Below are 17,426 nucleotides of genomic sequence, written 5' to 3' on the forward strand. Positions count from 1 at the left end.
TCCGAAAACCAATTTTAAAATGACATAATAATACATGCGAGTTTGTCAAAGTAAAAAAAACACAAACATTTTGATTTTGCGAATTTAATTAATCAATTTATTTTATATATCGTCAATGCTGACATAATAAGATTTAACAAAGATAATGACACGCCAAATAAACGAATTTCACAAATACCATAATCGTTGTGTAAAATAAAAACCTAGACAAAATTAAAACCAACACTATAAAATATAAACTTGTCATAATCAGCTCCTTGATATGTATAACAAAAGTTTCATCATCAGGAAAATGTGAAGCGAAAAGTAAATATATATATATATATATATATATATATATAAAAAGCAATTAAGCACCAACTCTATCTTACCTAATTTGCTTTTAAGATGATAAAGTGAGTGACACTTCATAATTCATAATTTAGCTATTAAACTATTAAAGTTTCTAGAAAACCCCTTTAATATAATATCCTAAAAAATCAGTTAGTGTGTAGTGGATTTTAGACTCTTTTTTTTTTAAATGAAGACTTTTTTGTGTTTAGGCTATCGTATTTTCAAGTTTAGGAAGTCATGTTGTCTCATTGGTTAAACTATGTTGTCTTACCTGTGTCCACGTTGGTTTCGGAGTTTGACTTGAACATTCCCCTGACTGCCACTTGACAGTCGTTGTGCCGCCACAAGAGCAAAACTCTCTAGCGTAACACATCGTGGGACGAAAACCCGGATGGGCTTGGGATTCGAACTGACAACTTTGCACATGGCCTAGCTCAAATCCTTCATTGTCATAATCTACCAAAAGTGATACAAATGGGAATCGAACTTGGCTCTTCAGGAGAACCTAAGTGATGGATAGTAGAGGTGTACACAACCGATTTGGCGTCAAAACCGGTTTGACACAAATCGAATCTGTTTAGAAATCGGTTTCAGTGTAGAACAAGTCGAACTGATCAAAACCGGTTCTGTTTGGTTTAGAAGCGGTTAAGACCAATTTTAGGAAAAAAAAAGAAACAGTTTTAAAACCGGTTTGATTGTGAAAAGATCGAACCGCTATACGAACCAACAGTTTGGTTTAGTTTCCGGTTAACCAGTTCCAAGCTGGTTTTTTTAACACCTCTACCTCTAGGATAGTTTGTACCCCTAGTTTTATCATCCAATAATAGCAAGGTATGGGCCAATATATTAAGAAAAAAATTCTGCCAAGAATTCTTTTTGTCCATCTGCTTTCTATATATAGCAAGTCACCACTGAAGTCTACTCACACTAACCCATAAAACACTTCATCATCCACCTAACCTTAGCAAGTTCCATTTTTGCTTGCTCATATCTTACTTACAAACAAGAAAACTTTGTGGGTCTTTATGGTTTGAGTTTCTTGATTATATTAAGGCAAACATGGAGAGATATGAATTGGTTAAAGAGATAGGGTCTGGTAATTTTGGGGTAGCAAAGCTTGTTAGGGACAAGGGGACCAATGAGTTGTTTGCTGTCAAGTTTATTGAAATAGGCCAAAAGGTTTGTCCATTTTTTGTTGAAAAAAATAGTTTTTTTTTTGAATGCTTTTATGCAGCAAAATTTGTAGGTTCCATGAAAATTTATTAAATTCTGCACTTGTTTTGAGTTTTTTTTTAAATCTTTGTGATGTTTTTATGGATGTGATGTATTGATTAATGCAAAATACTTGGTGGGCTTGATCAAGATTTTTAAAATATTCAGCATTTCTTGATAAAGTTTTGATTTTTCTTGAATCTTTTGATGTTTTATTGCACTCTATTTCTTGATTAATGCAGAATACCTTGTGGGCTTAATCAAGATTTTTGAAAGTTTGCAATTTAGTACAGTGTTGTTTTTCTTTTATGAACCTTTTGATGTTTTTGATGCATAACATTTATGAGGTTGACCAAGATTTTTGAAATTTTACATTTAATGTTTTTATGCAATTCAAGTTAAGCTTGATGCAAATATTTTCTGGGCTTGATCAAGATTTTTGAACATTTTCAGATTGATGAACATGTAGAGAGGGAGATACTAAATCATAGATCCTTGAGGCATCCCAATATTATCAGATTCAAAGAGGTAAATCTTTATTCTATATAAGATACACACCTCTTTATTCCGGCTCCTGGATATAGGAGGTTCATGTTTTTGTTTTAATATATTCAGCCTTTAAAAAAAAAAAAACTTTTTATTCACTGTGTGTGTGTGGATTTGAATCCACTGATTACATTGTTATTAAAACTTAATCCCACAAGGTTAAAACTTGACTTTAGAATTTAAACATAGCAATTTTCATATTTAAATTCCACAGTTTTGCACCTATTGTGTCCCCTTGTTAAAGATAACACCCTAAAATAAAGGTTCAATTAATTTCTGATATTTGGTTCTATTAGTTACATCCTCAATCCCAAAAAGTCAAAGTTTGACTTTATATAAAATATTCAAAAGCTCAAACAAGAGTTTTTCAAACTCAGAATCCAAATATGTACATATCATTTTTCTCTACATATATAAAAGACATTCTTTGTTGATTTTGAAGTTAAAATAGTAAACAAAATATGCAATTTTTGAATTTTATATATATTTTATAGTTGCACACATTTCCTTTTTCAGGTGTTGCTAACTCCTACTCATTTAGCAATAGTCATGGAGTATGCTGCAGGAGGAGAGCTTTACCAAAGAATATGCAATGCGGGCAAATTCAGCGAGAACGAGGCACGTTTTATAAGTTTTTAATAATTTTAGAGGTTATTGAATAAACTTTATATATTATACACCTATAAGTTGCGTATTAAAAGTCAAATATGGTCAAGATTTGTTATTTTGACTTTGTTTTTCCTGTCATTTCCTCCAGGCAAGATTTTTCTTTCAACAACTTATATCAGGAGTTAGCTATTGTCATTCAATGGTAAATAACTTTATTCATTCAATTTACCATTCTGCCCTTTCTATTGTCAACTATATCACCTCTAGTTTAATTCTTGATAAATTATTTTGTAGGAAATTTGTCATAGAGATCTTAAGCTTGAAAACACATTGCTAGACGGAAGCATAGCGCCACGTGTTAAAATATGTGATTTCGGGTACTCAAAGGTAACAAATTTACCTCATTTTCATATTTAATTTCCATACCAGAATTATAAGATTTAGTGATTAAGTTACTTTTAAATCAATTCAGTCGTCGATTCTACATTCGCAACCGAAGTCAGCAGTTGGAACACCGGCTTACATTGCACCCGAAGTTCTTTCAAGAAAAGAATATGATGGAAAGGTGCTGCCTTTGAGCTTTTACTTGATTAATAGACGGGCCGTTGACCATTTTAGCGGTCATAGTTGACTTTTCCTTACAAACATCATTCTTCTTGATATGGTTTCAGACATTAAAGTTATTTTTCATAATAAAATCTTTAAACTTTTAAAAAGCCAATGAGATGATTCTTTATATATATAGGGATTTAATACATATTTATAAAGATAAAGATAAAGTCTAAGACTTTTTTATTGAACTTTTATAATTTTAGTTTTTTCTTTTTTTTCATTTGTAGCTTGCAGATGTTTGGTCATGTGGGGTTACTTTATATGTGATGCTAGTTGGGGAGTATCCGTTTGGAGATCCGGATGATCCAAAGAACTTTAGAACAACTATTTGTGTGAGTAATATTAAAAATACTACAGATTTCCAAAAATCTCATATCATGATCTTTATTTGATTATATAAACTCGGTTTGGTTTATGACAGCGGATACTTAGTGTTCAATACGTTATACCGGACAGTGTAGAAATATCATTGGAATGCAAACATCTTCTTTATCGGATATTCGTTGCCAACCCTGAAAAGGTAGAATCTCATGCATTTCTTATTCATTTCTTTTTTAACTTCATATAATTAATTAATGTATCAAATATCATTAAAGATAATGAAAGCAAATGTTTCAACTTTAGAGAGTATTCATATATCTTTAATATTTTTTTATGCAGAGAATTACCATTCAAGAAATCAAAATGCACCCATGGTTCTTAAAAAACTTGCCTATAGATTTAATGGAAGGTGCAAGCTCTCACAGCACAAGTTCAAATGATGCAAGTCAAAATGTTGATGAAATATTGTCGATAATACAAGAGGCAAGAACGCGTCCTGGGCCGCTAAATGATGGATCACCTCAACTTCTTGGTGATAGTATGGACTTTGATGATTTGGATGATTCAGATATTGAAGACATAGACATAAGTGATGATTATGGTTGCTCATTGTGAGGATATCTTGTGAGCTCTTATATGAATTGTTTTTGGATTTATAATATCTTGTTAGCGGTCTTGATTTCGGTATCGTGTAAAGATTTATCCTTCATAAACTTCATTCAATAGTATATGATGAATTGATGATATATACATTATATGGTTTATAGGCTTTTAAAAATATCTATCATACATTATCTTTTTATGTATTATATGGCATTCTAAACCAAGTAGACAGTAGTTAATTCAAAACAAACCAGATGGTTTAGTTATGCCTGCTATAAATGTGCGCATACAAAGAATACAAATAGCAATGATCATGGTTCACTAATAAAAATTTTTATGAACGATCGATTGTCTCAGATGGTCAAGCTCCTCTTTCACCGCCTTCATGTTCGGCCTTTTCTTTCCCTCTAGCTCGATACAGTCTTTTGCAAGCTTAGAGACGTATTTAATATGCTCATTAATCCCATCTTTCCTAACTTGATCATCAAGAATTTGTATCAAGCAACCCCTTTCCAACGACGAGACAAAAAACATTGCCAAACCCAAATCACTTTCAGTTCCATCACATGAAAAGACTTTTCTACCCGTGAGCAGCTCCACAAGAACCATGCCAAAGCTATAAACGTCACTCTTCTCCGTCAAAATTCCTGATCGAAAGTACTCAGGATCTATGTACCCAAGAGTCCCATGCACCATTGTTTGTATGTGAGTCTGGTCCATAGGAATGAACCGCGAGATCCCAAAATCAGAAACTTTAGCAGTGTAATCATCCGATAAAAGTATGTTCAACGATTTAATGTCTCTATGAATGATTTGTGTGGTTGAGTGTATATGTGCAATGGCTTCTGCCGTCTGTGTGGCTATATTAAGACGCCTTTCGAATGTCATGGAAGATGCATAGTCCTTTTCATGTAGGTGGTGAAAGACGGTTTTATTGGTTACAAACTCATAAACAAGAAGAGGAGTCGGTGTTTCTAGGCAACAACCCAAGAGCCTTACAATATTCGGATGGCTAGTTTCCGATAGCATGATCACCTCATTAATAAATTGCTCGATTTGGTTGTTGTCAATAGACTTGGACTTTTTAATGGCAACCATTGTCTTATCTTCTAACGTACCTTTATAAACCATACCGTAGCCTCCTTGACCTATAACATTGGTTTTATGAAAGTTATTTGTTGCTTTTTCAAGAACTCTTGCTGCAAAAACCTTGGCCACGTGGGAGGATTGTTTAGATTCGAAGAGTATTTTCTGCAAAATTAAGCCGCCGTTTTTCTTGAAAAACATCTCCTTTGTCTTCGCGATCCGCCTTTGTTTGAGTCCCCAATACACAATAAGTGTTAACATAACTGAAGTAGTAGTACCCATGGCGATGCCTGCAAATCGATAAACGTTCCAACTAAAAACAGTTAGTGCATCACAATGTAGTTAAGTGATCATCATAAAAAGCTTTTGATACCCTTATATAATTATTGAGCTAGTGTAACTTGTATGAAACTATTTGAGACATGAGCAACCAGGAATATATACATGACATGCACCCAAGGCTAACCTTTCTAACTATTCTGGCTGCTTTTGTTAAGTTGACAATATCCCAAGCTAAAAACTAGATTCTGAGGCTCATAATATGAGCCACTTCGTGTAATTCAGATGAGTCTTTATCATTCAGGACAACTTTTTATTTAATCTAACTAAATAAGATTAACTTTAGATTTTATTCAAATATTAATTTGCTCTCAAGTAACCAAAATAATGTAACATCTCAATTTTAGGTTATAGATCCTTATATTACACATGTAGCATAAACAATATGATTTATAAATATGTAAAGGTTTCTTATAAAAACGATATAATTCATATCACATGGGTTAAATAATGAATAAAATGTTCAATTTATAAATTGTTTTATTAACAAACTTAATTTTTTTGGAAAAACAAAAAATTTTTATAAAAAAAAACATTATTATTTAATAGGAGAGAGACGGACAATAAACTAAAGATTATGAAAAGAATTAAAAAAATATAAGCGCATGATTAATAGGAGATACAGACGGGAAACAAAGGGTGAAGATACCCCAGAGATTGACTCATGAACTTGCACAAGCTACTACTAATGGTCTAACCATCAAACAAATTAAAGTTATCAAGTGCTTGTGTATGATATATTGGATTTGCCTTTAAAAGTTATATGAACACGATTAGACTCACCAGTATATAAGGTCTTTCCAAGTGACCTCGCAGTTTCTAAATAAGAACAACCACTTCCATGCTCTCTACCGTCACCCTCTTTCCCGAAGGGGCAAAAGCAGTTGTAGCTACCGTCTGTGTTAACACAACGATATGTCCCATATATGCAATCATTTAGCGCTCCTTCGCACTCATTTATATCTGTAAAACATCAAAAATTCAAAACCCATCCTAAATGGTGCATTTGTTTATTGAAATCTTGTAATGATATTAACTAAACAGTAGAATCAGGGTCTCAGCGGGAGCAACCTATCTATCAGAGGAAATGTATGCCCTCAACCCCTCGTCCCACCTTCCCCAAACCCTACGAGTAGCTTATGTTATGAATGAGATCTTACTATGCACACTTGTTTGTTTGTTTGTTATATTAACTAAACAAAAAGCACATATAACACTTACCTTGGCAGCCATTTGGGATGTAGGGGTTACCTTGGTACCCTGGAGCACAAAGACAAGTATAACCTCTCTTCTTTCTGGAATAATAGTGATCAATACATACACTATTCTCTTTACACATATATCTTGTTTTACTTTTTTGTGAATGCTCACAATCATTCCTCCCAACTGACCATTCGAGAACCACTGGCAGAGGCCGATTTAACATGTTATCGAAATCAGTTTTGTGAAATGTGTATTGATGTCTCTGAACAATAAACGCGTATGAGCAGTTATTGTGACCCCAAGTCCCTACTTTCCCTGTGTTTCTTTGTGAGCGGATACGAAATTTTGACATTCTCGAAGGGAGTGGTACCTGCCTGCACCCAAAGCCAGAACATGAACCATTATGTAACTTGCTACACTTGCCCCATGATGTACCTCCTGCTACATAGTCTTTACCACTAAAAGACATGATGTCTGCTCTAGTGTCACAACCAACAGTAGTTAAGAGGTTCAATACTTTCGATATGAAGAACTTTTTCATCCATATTATCGAGTCTGATCCGCTGAGTTTATGAGTGCTATTGTAACAAGAATAGGCCATTGGCAAAACACCATGTATAACGCCGTCTAGTGATATGTCTAAGAGTCTAAACCCATCGTGGCGATACAACGTTAGTGTTGTACAATTTACCTGGTAGGATTTGTCCAAATAGCAATTCTCTTCTATCCCAAATGGATAAGGAATAGTAATATTCCCACATTTATCCGTACAGCCGGGCAGCGATTGAACTAATTGGGATTCAGCTGTTTTCATTCTTGATAGTATCGCGATCAGTACCGTGAAATGCCGAACGAGCAGCATCGTCATCACCATTAGTAAGTCAAGAAAAACAACGCTTATATACATTTGTTCTAGATTCACATTACACACTATTTATTGTTTTAGGGTAACCGGCCTAGAGTTACAAGGTCTCGCATCAGTGGTTCAAAAACGATATAACATACATTAATTGGCCTGTTTTTTTGTTTTACTTCTAGGATATTAACTGATGAGATTTAGTGGCTTGGATTTGACTATTGTACATGTTCTTTTGTGTGTTGGATGTTATTTAATATTATTGTTGCCGATCAGGCATAAGTTTGCATTGGTATCAATTTGAAGATATAAGGACATGAATCTTTTGTCCCAAATGCATTTAAGGAGAAAATTTGTCTGCTCATTCATGATTAGATCATAGCAGCATTACTTAATAAAATGTTATATATTTATATGGGGGAAAGTTAACGTACAAATGAATTAACATGCTAATTGTGATAATCAAGTAGAGTAATTATGTAATTGCATCATAGAGTAATTATGTAATTGCTTTATGATGTAATTATATAATTACTCTACTTGTATATATAATTACTCTACTTGATTCTCACAATTAGCATGCTAATTTCATTTGTATTTGATTTAAACCCTCTATGTGTGTGTGTGTAAATCAAGATCATAATGTTATCGTCAAGGCATCTTGAAAGGGTAATCATCAGTATCCAAGTACTATGAAATTGTCGAAATATATATTATGAACAAGCAAAGACAATGGTGAACTAACAGAAGGTTATATAGATGTAACATATTTAAAAAATAAATAAATAAATAAGCACACAACTTAAATATAGAAATTTGGCAACCGTATGCAAGAATAACATGCTTTATCACTAACAACTTATATAAGTTATAACTACTAGAAGTTAAAGATTACATGACTGCTCTTTTAACTTATCTACTTGTAGGAAGGTTACATATAGTAACTCATATGCCAAACCAAGATTTGCCTACATAACCAAGAGTTCCTCCTTCACTTCTTGCATTGTAGGCCTTGACTTGCCCTCACACTCTAGACACGAGCTGAGCAACTTGATTAAGGTCAACAATTTTACCGTCGTGCTTCACTTAAATACAAATAACAATGATCACGGTTCACTGATCGATATCGTGATGAATGATCGACCGTCTCAGTTGGACAAACTCCTCTTTCACCACCTTCATGCTCGGCCTTTTCTTTCCCTCTAGCTCAATACATTCTTTTGCAAGCTTGGCGGCGTATTTAATATGCTCATTGATCCCATCTTTCTTAACTTGATCATCAAGAATTTGTATCAAGCAACCCCTTTCCAACGACGAGACAAAAAACATTGCCAAACCCAAATCACTTTCGGTTCCATCACATGAAAAGACTTTTCTACCCGTGAGCAGCTCCACAAGAACCATGCCAAAGCTATAAACATCACTCTTCTCTGTCAAAATTCCTGATCGAAAGTACTCGGGATCTATGTACCCAAGAGTCCCATGCACCATTGTTTGTATGTGAGTCTGGTCCATAGGAATGAACCGCGAGATCCCAAAATCAGAAACTTTAGCAGTGTAATCATTGGATAAAAGTATGTTCAACGATTTAATGTCTCTATGAATGATTTGTGTGGTTGAGTGTATATGAGCAATGGCTTCTGCCGTCTGTGTGGCTATATTAAGACGCCTTTCGAATGTCATGGAAGATGCATAGTCCTTTTCATGTAGGTGGTGAAAGACGGTTTTATTGGTTACAAACTCATAAACAAGAAGAGGAGTCGGTGTTTCTAGGCAACAACCCAAGAGCCTTACAATATTCGGATGGCTAGTTTCCGATAGCATGATCACCTCATTAATAAATTGCTCGATTTGGTTGTTGTCAATAGACTTGGACTTTTTAATGGCAACCATTGTCTTATCTTCTAACGTACCTTTATAAACCGTACCGCAGCCTCCTTGACCTATAACATTGGTTTTATGAAAGTTATTTGTTGCTTTTTCAAGAACTCTTGCTGCAAAAATCTTGGCCTTGTGGGTGGATTGCTTAGATTCAAAGAGTATTTTCTGCAAAATTAAGCCGCCGTTTTTCTTGAAAAGCATCTCCTTTGTCTTCGCGATCCTCCTATGTTTGAGTCCCAATATAGTATAAGCGTTAACATAAACGAAGTTGTAGTTCCCATGCCTATGCCTACCAATAGATAGGATTATAAGTTAGAAAACAATTTTGTAACACCTAATTTAGATGTACTAGTTATTAGAACATGACTTGGGTTGATCTAATGCGTCGAACCATGAAAATTTTTGGGGCGTGACAAGTTATTACAAACATGAACTCGTTATTCGTCAATAGCTCATGAAAAACTTTTAAGACCCGTTTAACCCTCGAGTCTTTTCAGCACTTCTAGTTTATTAACAGGCCTCACTTAGTTATCAAATTTGATACAACTAATGCAAATGTTATTAAGTAATCCGACCCATTTTCGGCACCACCGCCAAAAATTCATGGAGTTGTAAAAAAAATGTACTATGTATACTCACCTATATATATTGGATAATTTCCAAGTGACTTAGCTGCTTGTATATAAGAACAACCACTTCCATGTTTACTACCGTCGCCGCTCTTACCTAAGGGGCATGAGCAATTGTAACTCCCATTCGTGTTAACGCAGCCGTATATGCAATCATGCAAAGCTCCTTCACACTCATTGATATCTGAAAAACATTAAAAAGTGCATATGTGTTGCTAGTTAATGAAATCTTCTAATAGTATTGACTAAACACGTACAACAATTACCTTGACAACTATTTGGGATGTACGGGTTACCTCGGTACCCTGGAGCACAACGACAATTATACCCGTCGCGTCTGGAATAAGAATCAATGCATACACTATTCTCTTTACACATGTAACTCCTTTTATCCTCCTGCGCGTGTTTACAATCATCACGCCCAACTGTCCATTCAAGAACCACTGGCAACGACCGATTTAACATGTTATCAAAATCCGTTTGGTGAAACGTGTACCGACCTTTCTGAACAATAAACGCATACGAGCAGTTATTAAAGCTCCAGTTCCCTACTTTCGTCGTGTTTCTTTGTGAGCGAATACGAAACGCTCTCATGCTAGAAGGGAGTGGTACTTGCATGCAACCGTAGCCATAACATAAACCGTCATCTAACCTGTCGCATTCGCTCCTTGATATACCTCCTGCTATGTAGCTTCTACCGTCGATTGTCATGATGTCGGCTCTAGTGTCGCACCCAACAGTAGTTAAAAGGTTCATCGTGCTCGAGACAAAGAACTTTCCCCTCAGTTGAGTGTCTGACCCCTTGACTTTATGAGTGCTATTGTAACACGAGTACGCCATTGGCAAAACGACATGCATAAAACAGTCTAGTGATATGTCTAAAAGTGTAAACTCGGTCTTGCTGTACAACGTTAGACTCGTGCAATCTACCCGATAGTATTTGTCCAGGTAGCAGCCCTCTTCTACCCCAAATGGATATGGAATAGTAATATTCCCACATTTATCTGAGCAGCCGGGCAACGATTGAGCTACTCGGGATTCTGCTTTCACTCCTGATAGTATCGCGATTAGTATTGTGAAACGCCGAAGCAGCAGCATCCTCATAGCCATTAGTAAGTCAAGAAAAACATTGCTTAGAGTTCTAGATTCACATTGCACATTATATTTCATTATATGTGTATTTTGGTGGTTGATTTATATGATTAAACCTACAGAAAAGATATAACATATATTGCTTGGCCTGTTTTTGTTTTACTTCTTGGGTATTAATAGTTAAGATTTAGTGACTTAGAGTTACTAAAACAAAGATGGATTTGGCTGTTGTACATGTTATTTTGTCTGTTGGATGTTATTGTATATTAATGTTCATCACCAGTACCCGAGTTCGAGTTCTGAGACGGAATTTTAACCGGCCAGTATTAGTTTGACGCTCCAAAGATTCTAACCCAGAACCACCCCATAAGGAAATCCTTTGGGAAAATCTCTTGACCACCACACAGCCCGATGGCTTCTTTATAATCAGTATCGGGTACGTCGAAATCAAAAAATAAGAGTCATAGGCAGGGCATCAAACGGGCTCTGAATTAACTCAAACTAGTAGCATTGGAGTCGTCTCGTCAAACTCTACCATATTAGATTTTTATGTTTTCACTTTTCGATTTCTAGCTTGTAGATTTTAAAATTTTTGTTCAAATCATTGTGTCTTTTTATTTATCATTGTGTTTTTGTTTATTTTCGTCATCGTGTTTTTTTCTTCGACATTGTGTTATATTACTCAACAAGTCAACATTGTGCTATATTTTGTTTAATATTGTGTTATATTTTAAGATTCATTGTGTTATCCTTTCTGAATTTAGAAGATAGTGCAGGATAACTTATAGCCCCTGAAAGTATAATTTAATTAATATATGAGATAACAAAATAGCATTATATATATTATTATAAATTATAAATGATAATGTTGTTATGCGTCTTGATTTTACTGTTCATTTATTACAAACCATGAATAGTGTGTTATTGTTGTTTCATGCATGTCTTCACTTGATGCGTGTTAATTATCTAGCCTGTCACTAAGGTTGGTTGGTTGTTGGCTTGTTGCTCTATTTCAACCGTAGATACATGTTATTTTTTTAGCCTGCCACCAAGGAAGGTCGTTCCCTTGCATGTAATAGAGAATGCGAGAAGAGGAAGATGAGGATTCGCTTCTTTTTCTTCAATCACATTCTCAAAATCGAATTCTGCGTTCACATAATGGGCTCTTCATTCTTAAAATCGAATTCCCTTAGACGATCCTGTTTTTGGTGTCTGACGATACTTATTCAGGTTCTAACCCAATCAATAACAATAACCATATAATGTATCTCTTAAAATAATGAAACTAATATGAAATGTAAAAAAAATGGCCAAATTGAGAATTGCAAATGAGGCATCGACCCATACAACTAAAAGTTATAAAATATATGCTATATAAATAGGGCTTTTAGGCGAAAACATAATGCACATCGGGTGACTTGGTGAGACTTGATGGAGTGGTAAAGGAGAGATTTAGTGTTCCATGTGACTCAGGTTCGATTCCTGCCCCCAACATATATTTTCAACAACATCAGGGTGATTGATAGGAGACGAGGCGAGTAGGTGGCGTTCACTAGTTGGATCATTGAACTGAACGAGTTTTATATCACCGTGTTGTCGTGCATTCGAGCGAGTGTTCACGAATGTTGGCCTTAGGTGAGGGTTTTCCCCGGATCGAAAAACTAGTGTATCCCGATGTGATGAATTTAGCCAGTAGCCCATTTAAAAAATTCATTGGCCGTTAAAGAAAACATCGGGTTACTCTAACTAACTAACTGAATAAGTTATAATCACTTTGGTAACTAAGGTGTTGTTTGATTTTATAAAAAAAAATCTGCGCATGCTCTTTTGTCTGCGTCGCGCAGACATTACTATCTGCAGACTGTTTGGTTTTTCGAATATGTTTCAACTAAAAAACGTCTATGCGGACTCTTCTTGGTGCAGACTTAACTCATCCACTTCTAAGATCTTTTAAGGTCTGCAAAGGGTTAAACACCACCACCTACCAGCACCCACTGTCCACCACCACCCACCACTGTCCACCATCGCCATCACCTACCACCCACCGTCCGCCATCACCACCACCCACCACGTCTATTGCCACCACCACCACCACAACCCACTGCCACCATCACCGTCCACCGTCTACCAATGTCCACCACCACCACCACATTCACCATTGTCCATTACCACCACCATCGTCCACTACCACTACCACCGTCCACCACCACCACCCACTACAACAATTTGTACACCACCACCAGTATATTTTAGCAGTCTACAAATATTAAAAAACAAACAGTCTTCTTCTTGCAGACTATTGAGGTTTGTTCCACCTTTTCTTTCACAGATGTCTACGTAGTTAACCCACAAACCTCAAACATTTTACCCCCGCAAAAACCAGCCGCACCTAAAAGTATCCACTTTTGTTATCCTATACAAAACAGACGTTAATAAACTGCAAGGGGTCTAACTGCACTTACAAACTAAAACAAGGACTTATACAGACTATATATATTTATATATACATACAAACACACACTTTTTAACTGGTAAGCAGTAAACCCTAATTATTATTCTCTTAGCCGCCAATTGAGCGAAGAAGATGAAGGTATGCATTACTATTACTATTACTATTATTATTATTATTATTATTATTATTCAAGATCTGCATCAATTAGCTTACTGTTTTCACTAACACATACGATTCTTAATTTCTTATTAATCAATTTACGTAATTGCAGTTCAATATTGCTAATCCGACCACTGGATGCCAGAAGAAGCTTGAAATTGACGATGATCAGAAGCTGTAAGCCTAGTTAAGCTTCTAATTTCATTCATTTGCATCTTAATTTTACCAATTATGGATTATTTTGAAAATTAGGGTTTTGTGTTTGGTGTGTCTGTAGATATGTACTGGTTTTAGGTGTTGGAATATATACTCAGGGCTTTAAATGATTGTTATATGTGCTCGGCTCGAGTTCGGCTCGCTTATTATTATTAATTGTTTCTTATATATAATATTTATGTTAATTTACTTGTATGTTTATAAAGTGTTATTTTTAAAGCTTCATTTGATTTACTCGAGCTTGAGCTCGGTTCGTTTATTATGTATTAAGTAATTTATGTTATTTACAGATATGTATAATTATTATTTTTAAAGCTTGTTTTGACTTATGAGAGCTCAAGCTCGGCTCACGAGTTGATTTATTTTTAATTACGAGCATTTGCGTATTGAATTTACTGAATTTATTAGTTTTAAGATGTATATTGTGTATTGTTTTGAAAGTTAGCGTTTTGTATTTGTAGTTTAGATTCTGTTTTGGTTTAGTTGTCGATCTGTACTGTTTTTAGATGTTAGAACATATACTTAGGGTTTTAATTGACTGTCATATGTGCTCGGGGTGTAAACGAGCGGAGTGCGAACTCGTTAAGGCTCGAGTTTGGCTGGTTTAAGTTTAAAATGGTTCGAGCTCGTTTATTGTTAATTGTTATTTATATATAGCTTTTATAATTATTTGCTTATATGTTAATAATTATTATTTTTAGTGCTTGTTTTGACTTATGAGAGCTTGACTTGTTTCGAGCTTAGTTTCTGAAGTACGAGCTTCTCTTATGAGTTTATTTCTTAAGATCGAGCATGGCTTGTTTATTATGAATTAATAAGTTTATGTATGTTTCTAATTATTTTTATATATTTTGAGAAAAACTTTAAATGAGTCTAAGCTCAGCTTGAGCTTGTGTAGTACCTTCAACGAGCCAAAGCTTGGCTCGTGCTTGGTTTTGCAGTGTGAAATTGATATACAGAAGTCTAATAGAGGTCAAATTTAAAGATACACAAGGCTTTAGCTCGGGATCAGTAACTAAACAAGCTGTGTTAGAGGCTCGGGCTTGGCTCGAGCTTTAAAAGGCTCGGCTTGTTTCGAGCTTCTTATTGATCCGAGCTCAAGTTGCTTATTAGCAGCTTGGCTCGTTTGCACCCCTGTTTATTTATAATAATTAGCTATTATATAATTATATTAATTAATAGTTATACAAGACTGTTTAGGCTCGCGAGCCAGCTCTAGCTTGATATGTGAAGCTTGGGCTTGAGCTCGTTCATTAAATGAGCCTTTATAAAAGCTCGAGCTCGGATCAATTTGAGTTTTAACGAGCCGATCCCGAATAGCTCGGATCAACTTTAGTTTTAACTAGTCGATCCCGAATAGCTCGTTCCGTTTACACTCGTCATAAATTAAGAAGTAAGATAATCATTTGATTGAAGTTAGGTAATCAGCTTTTACATCCTATTTGTTTACTAGTTTTGATGAATTTGACCCTCAAATAGTCAGAATCATGCTGTATGAAAATGATTTTTTGTTTATATTTGTTGTCTTTTATTTCACTTATAGTTAGGGCATATAATGTTTACAAATTATTTGTTCATGAAGCCCGTACATGGCACAAATTATTATGTTTAATCATGAAGCTTGTACATAGCACAAATTGTTTTGTTTGTTCATAAAATTGATGTTTTCTTATTTCGTTATAGTTTTATTATGTTAAACAAGCATATTTAAAGTTGTTTTTTTTATTATTTTGTAGCCGAGCATTTTTCGACAAGAGGATCTCACAAGAAGTTAGCGGAGATGCTCTTGGCGAGGTAAAACCGTTTATTCCAAACATAATTAAATTCTGTTAAGTCATTTCTTAATTAATAACTAAGTTTCATCATTTTTATATCTTCCAGGAATTCAAAGGGTATGTTTTTAAGATCATGGGCGGATGTGACAAGCAAGGTTTCCCAATGAAACAGGGAGTCTTAACTCCAGGGCGTGTTCGCCTTCTTCTCGTTCGAGGTTCATATCATTATCATCATCAATATTTTTTTTCATTTTCTTTATTTAAATTTCCAGATTCACTCAAGTTAGCAAATTACAGGAACGCCCTGCTTCCGTGGGTACGGAAGAAGGAATGGTGAGAGGAGGAGAAAGTCGGTTCGCGGTTGTATCGTAAGCCAAGACCTTTCGGTTTTGAACTTGGTGATTGTGAAGAAAGGTGAAAATGATCTTCCGGGTTTGACCGATGTTGAAAAGCCAAGGATGAGAGGTCCAAAACGGGCTTCAAAAATCCGCAAGCTTTTCAATCTTTCTAAAGAAGATGATGTTAGAAAGTATGTTAACACATACCGAAGAACCTTCACAAACAAAGCTGGTAACTTTTTCACTCAATTAGCGCCACATCAGCAACTAAACTCGGTGATAAATTGTTGATTTTCAATTTTTCTTTGACAGGAAAGGAAGTTAGCAAAGCACCGAAGATTCAAAGATTGGTGACTCCGTTGACTTTACAAAGAAAGAGGGCAAGAATCGCTGATAAGAAGAAGAGAATTGCAAAGGCGAAATCCGAGGCTGCGGAGTACCAGAAGCTTTTGGCTACAAGATTGAAGGAACAGAGAGAAAGGCGAAGCGAGAGCTTGGCTAAGAAAAGGTCTCGGCTTTCAGCTGCATCGAAACCATCTATTGCAGCATAAGGTAACGAGTTTCGAAATGATAGTTTGATAATGATTTGGATATGAAAGGATTGATGGTGCTTATGTTTCTTTTTGTGGTGGTAAGTTGGATTATTGTTTGGTTTTTTGTTATAGATATGATTTTGTTGTGTTTCTGGATCATGGCTGTTTTATTTGATGGATTTTGTTATTTGCTATTTTTTTTTCTTTATGCATTTGTTATCTGTTTTTTGAACCATTTTTTAACGTAACCCAAAGGCAAAAGGCGACCCCATATGCCACGATTGCGTACAGTGCTGGATAGTCTAAGCCTGCAATCTCCTGTTCCGAGGAAGCCCGTTACCCGAAGACCACTGCAGTAAATGTTGGTCAAGATCCGATTCGAATTTGACACCTTGTGGTCTTGCGCCTAGATTTTCACTTCACTTCCAATGCTTGGTACAAACTAAATTTTGAAATCATTCTTTGATCATACCTGCCTAAACACACAAATTGATATAATTGTATTCTTACCTAACAATTGTATCATTAGATCATATGAAAGACAAAAGTAGATATCATATCTCAACATAGAACAAATGATCTTGAAAAGAGATACATTTTGTCATCACATACAGGTGTTTAGCCAACAAGC

General features: G+C 35.2%; 2 protein-coding genes and 2 pseudogenes across 2 annotated transcripts; 2 read left to right on the forward strand and 2 right to left on the reverse strand.

The window, feature by feature from the left end:
• Nucleotides 1-1,170: 1,170 nt before the first annotated feature.
• Nucleotides 1,171-4,278, forward strand: LOC143557334 (serine/threonine-protein kinase SAPK1-like). The gene is made up of 9 exons (XM_077046435.1): nt 1,171-1,512; nt 1,999-2,073; nt 2,608-2,709; nt 2,849-2,902; nt 2,995-3,087; nt 3,173-3,265; nt 3,540-3,644; nt 3,734-3,832; nt 3,973-4,278. The coding sequence occupies exons 1-9, from the start codon at nt 1,393-1,395 to the stop codon at nt 4,246-4,248; spliced, it is 1,017 nt and encodes a 338-aa protein (XP_076902550.1). The 5' UTR covers nt 1,171-1,392; the 3' UTR covers nt 4,249-4,278.
• Nucleotides 4,279-4,557: 279 nt separating this feature from the next.
• On the reverse strand, nt 4,558-7,738 carry LOC143557346 (putative wall-associated receptor kinase-like 16 pseudogene; annotated as a pseudogene).
• Nucleotides 7,739-8,833: 1,095 nt separating this feature from the next.
• On the reverse strand, nt 8,834-11,340 carry LOC143557347 (wall-associated receptor kinase 2 pseudogene; annotated as a pseudogene).
• Nucleotides 11,341-14,030: 2,690 nt separating this feature from the next.
• LOC143557335 (small ribosomal subunit protein eS6-like) lies at nt 14,031-16,840 on the forward strand. The gene is made up of 5 exons (XM_077046436.1): nt 14,031-14,110; nt 15,886-15,943; nt 16,031-16,139; nt 16,222-16,494; nt 16,575-16,840. Exons 3-5 carry the CDS (start codon nt 16,058-16,060, stop codon nt 16,811-16,813), a joined length of 594 nt encoding a protein of 197 aa, XP_076902551.1. The 5' UTR covers nt 14,031-14,110; nt 15,886-15,943; nt 16,031-16,057; the 3' UTR covers nt 16,814-16,840.
• The last annotated feature ends 586 nt before the right edge of the window (nt 16,841-17,426 follow it).

This window comes from Bidens hawaiensis, unplaced genomic scaffold (genome assembly GCF_021521415.1).
Source record: "Bidens hawaiensis isolate Kalapana, Puna unplaced genomic scaffold, B.hawaiensis_p1.1 tig00018902_1, whole genome shotgun sequence".
Classification (NCBI taxonomy): domain Eukaryota; kingdom Viridiplantae; phylum Streptophyta; class Magnoliopsida; order Asterales; family Asteraceae; genus Bidens; species Bidens hawaiensis.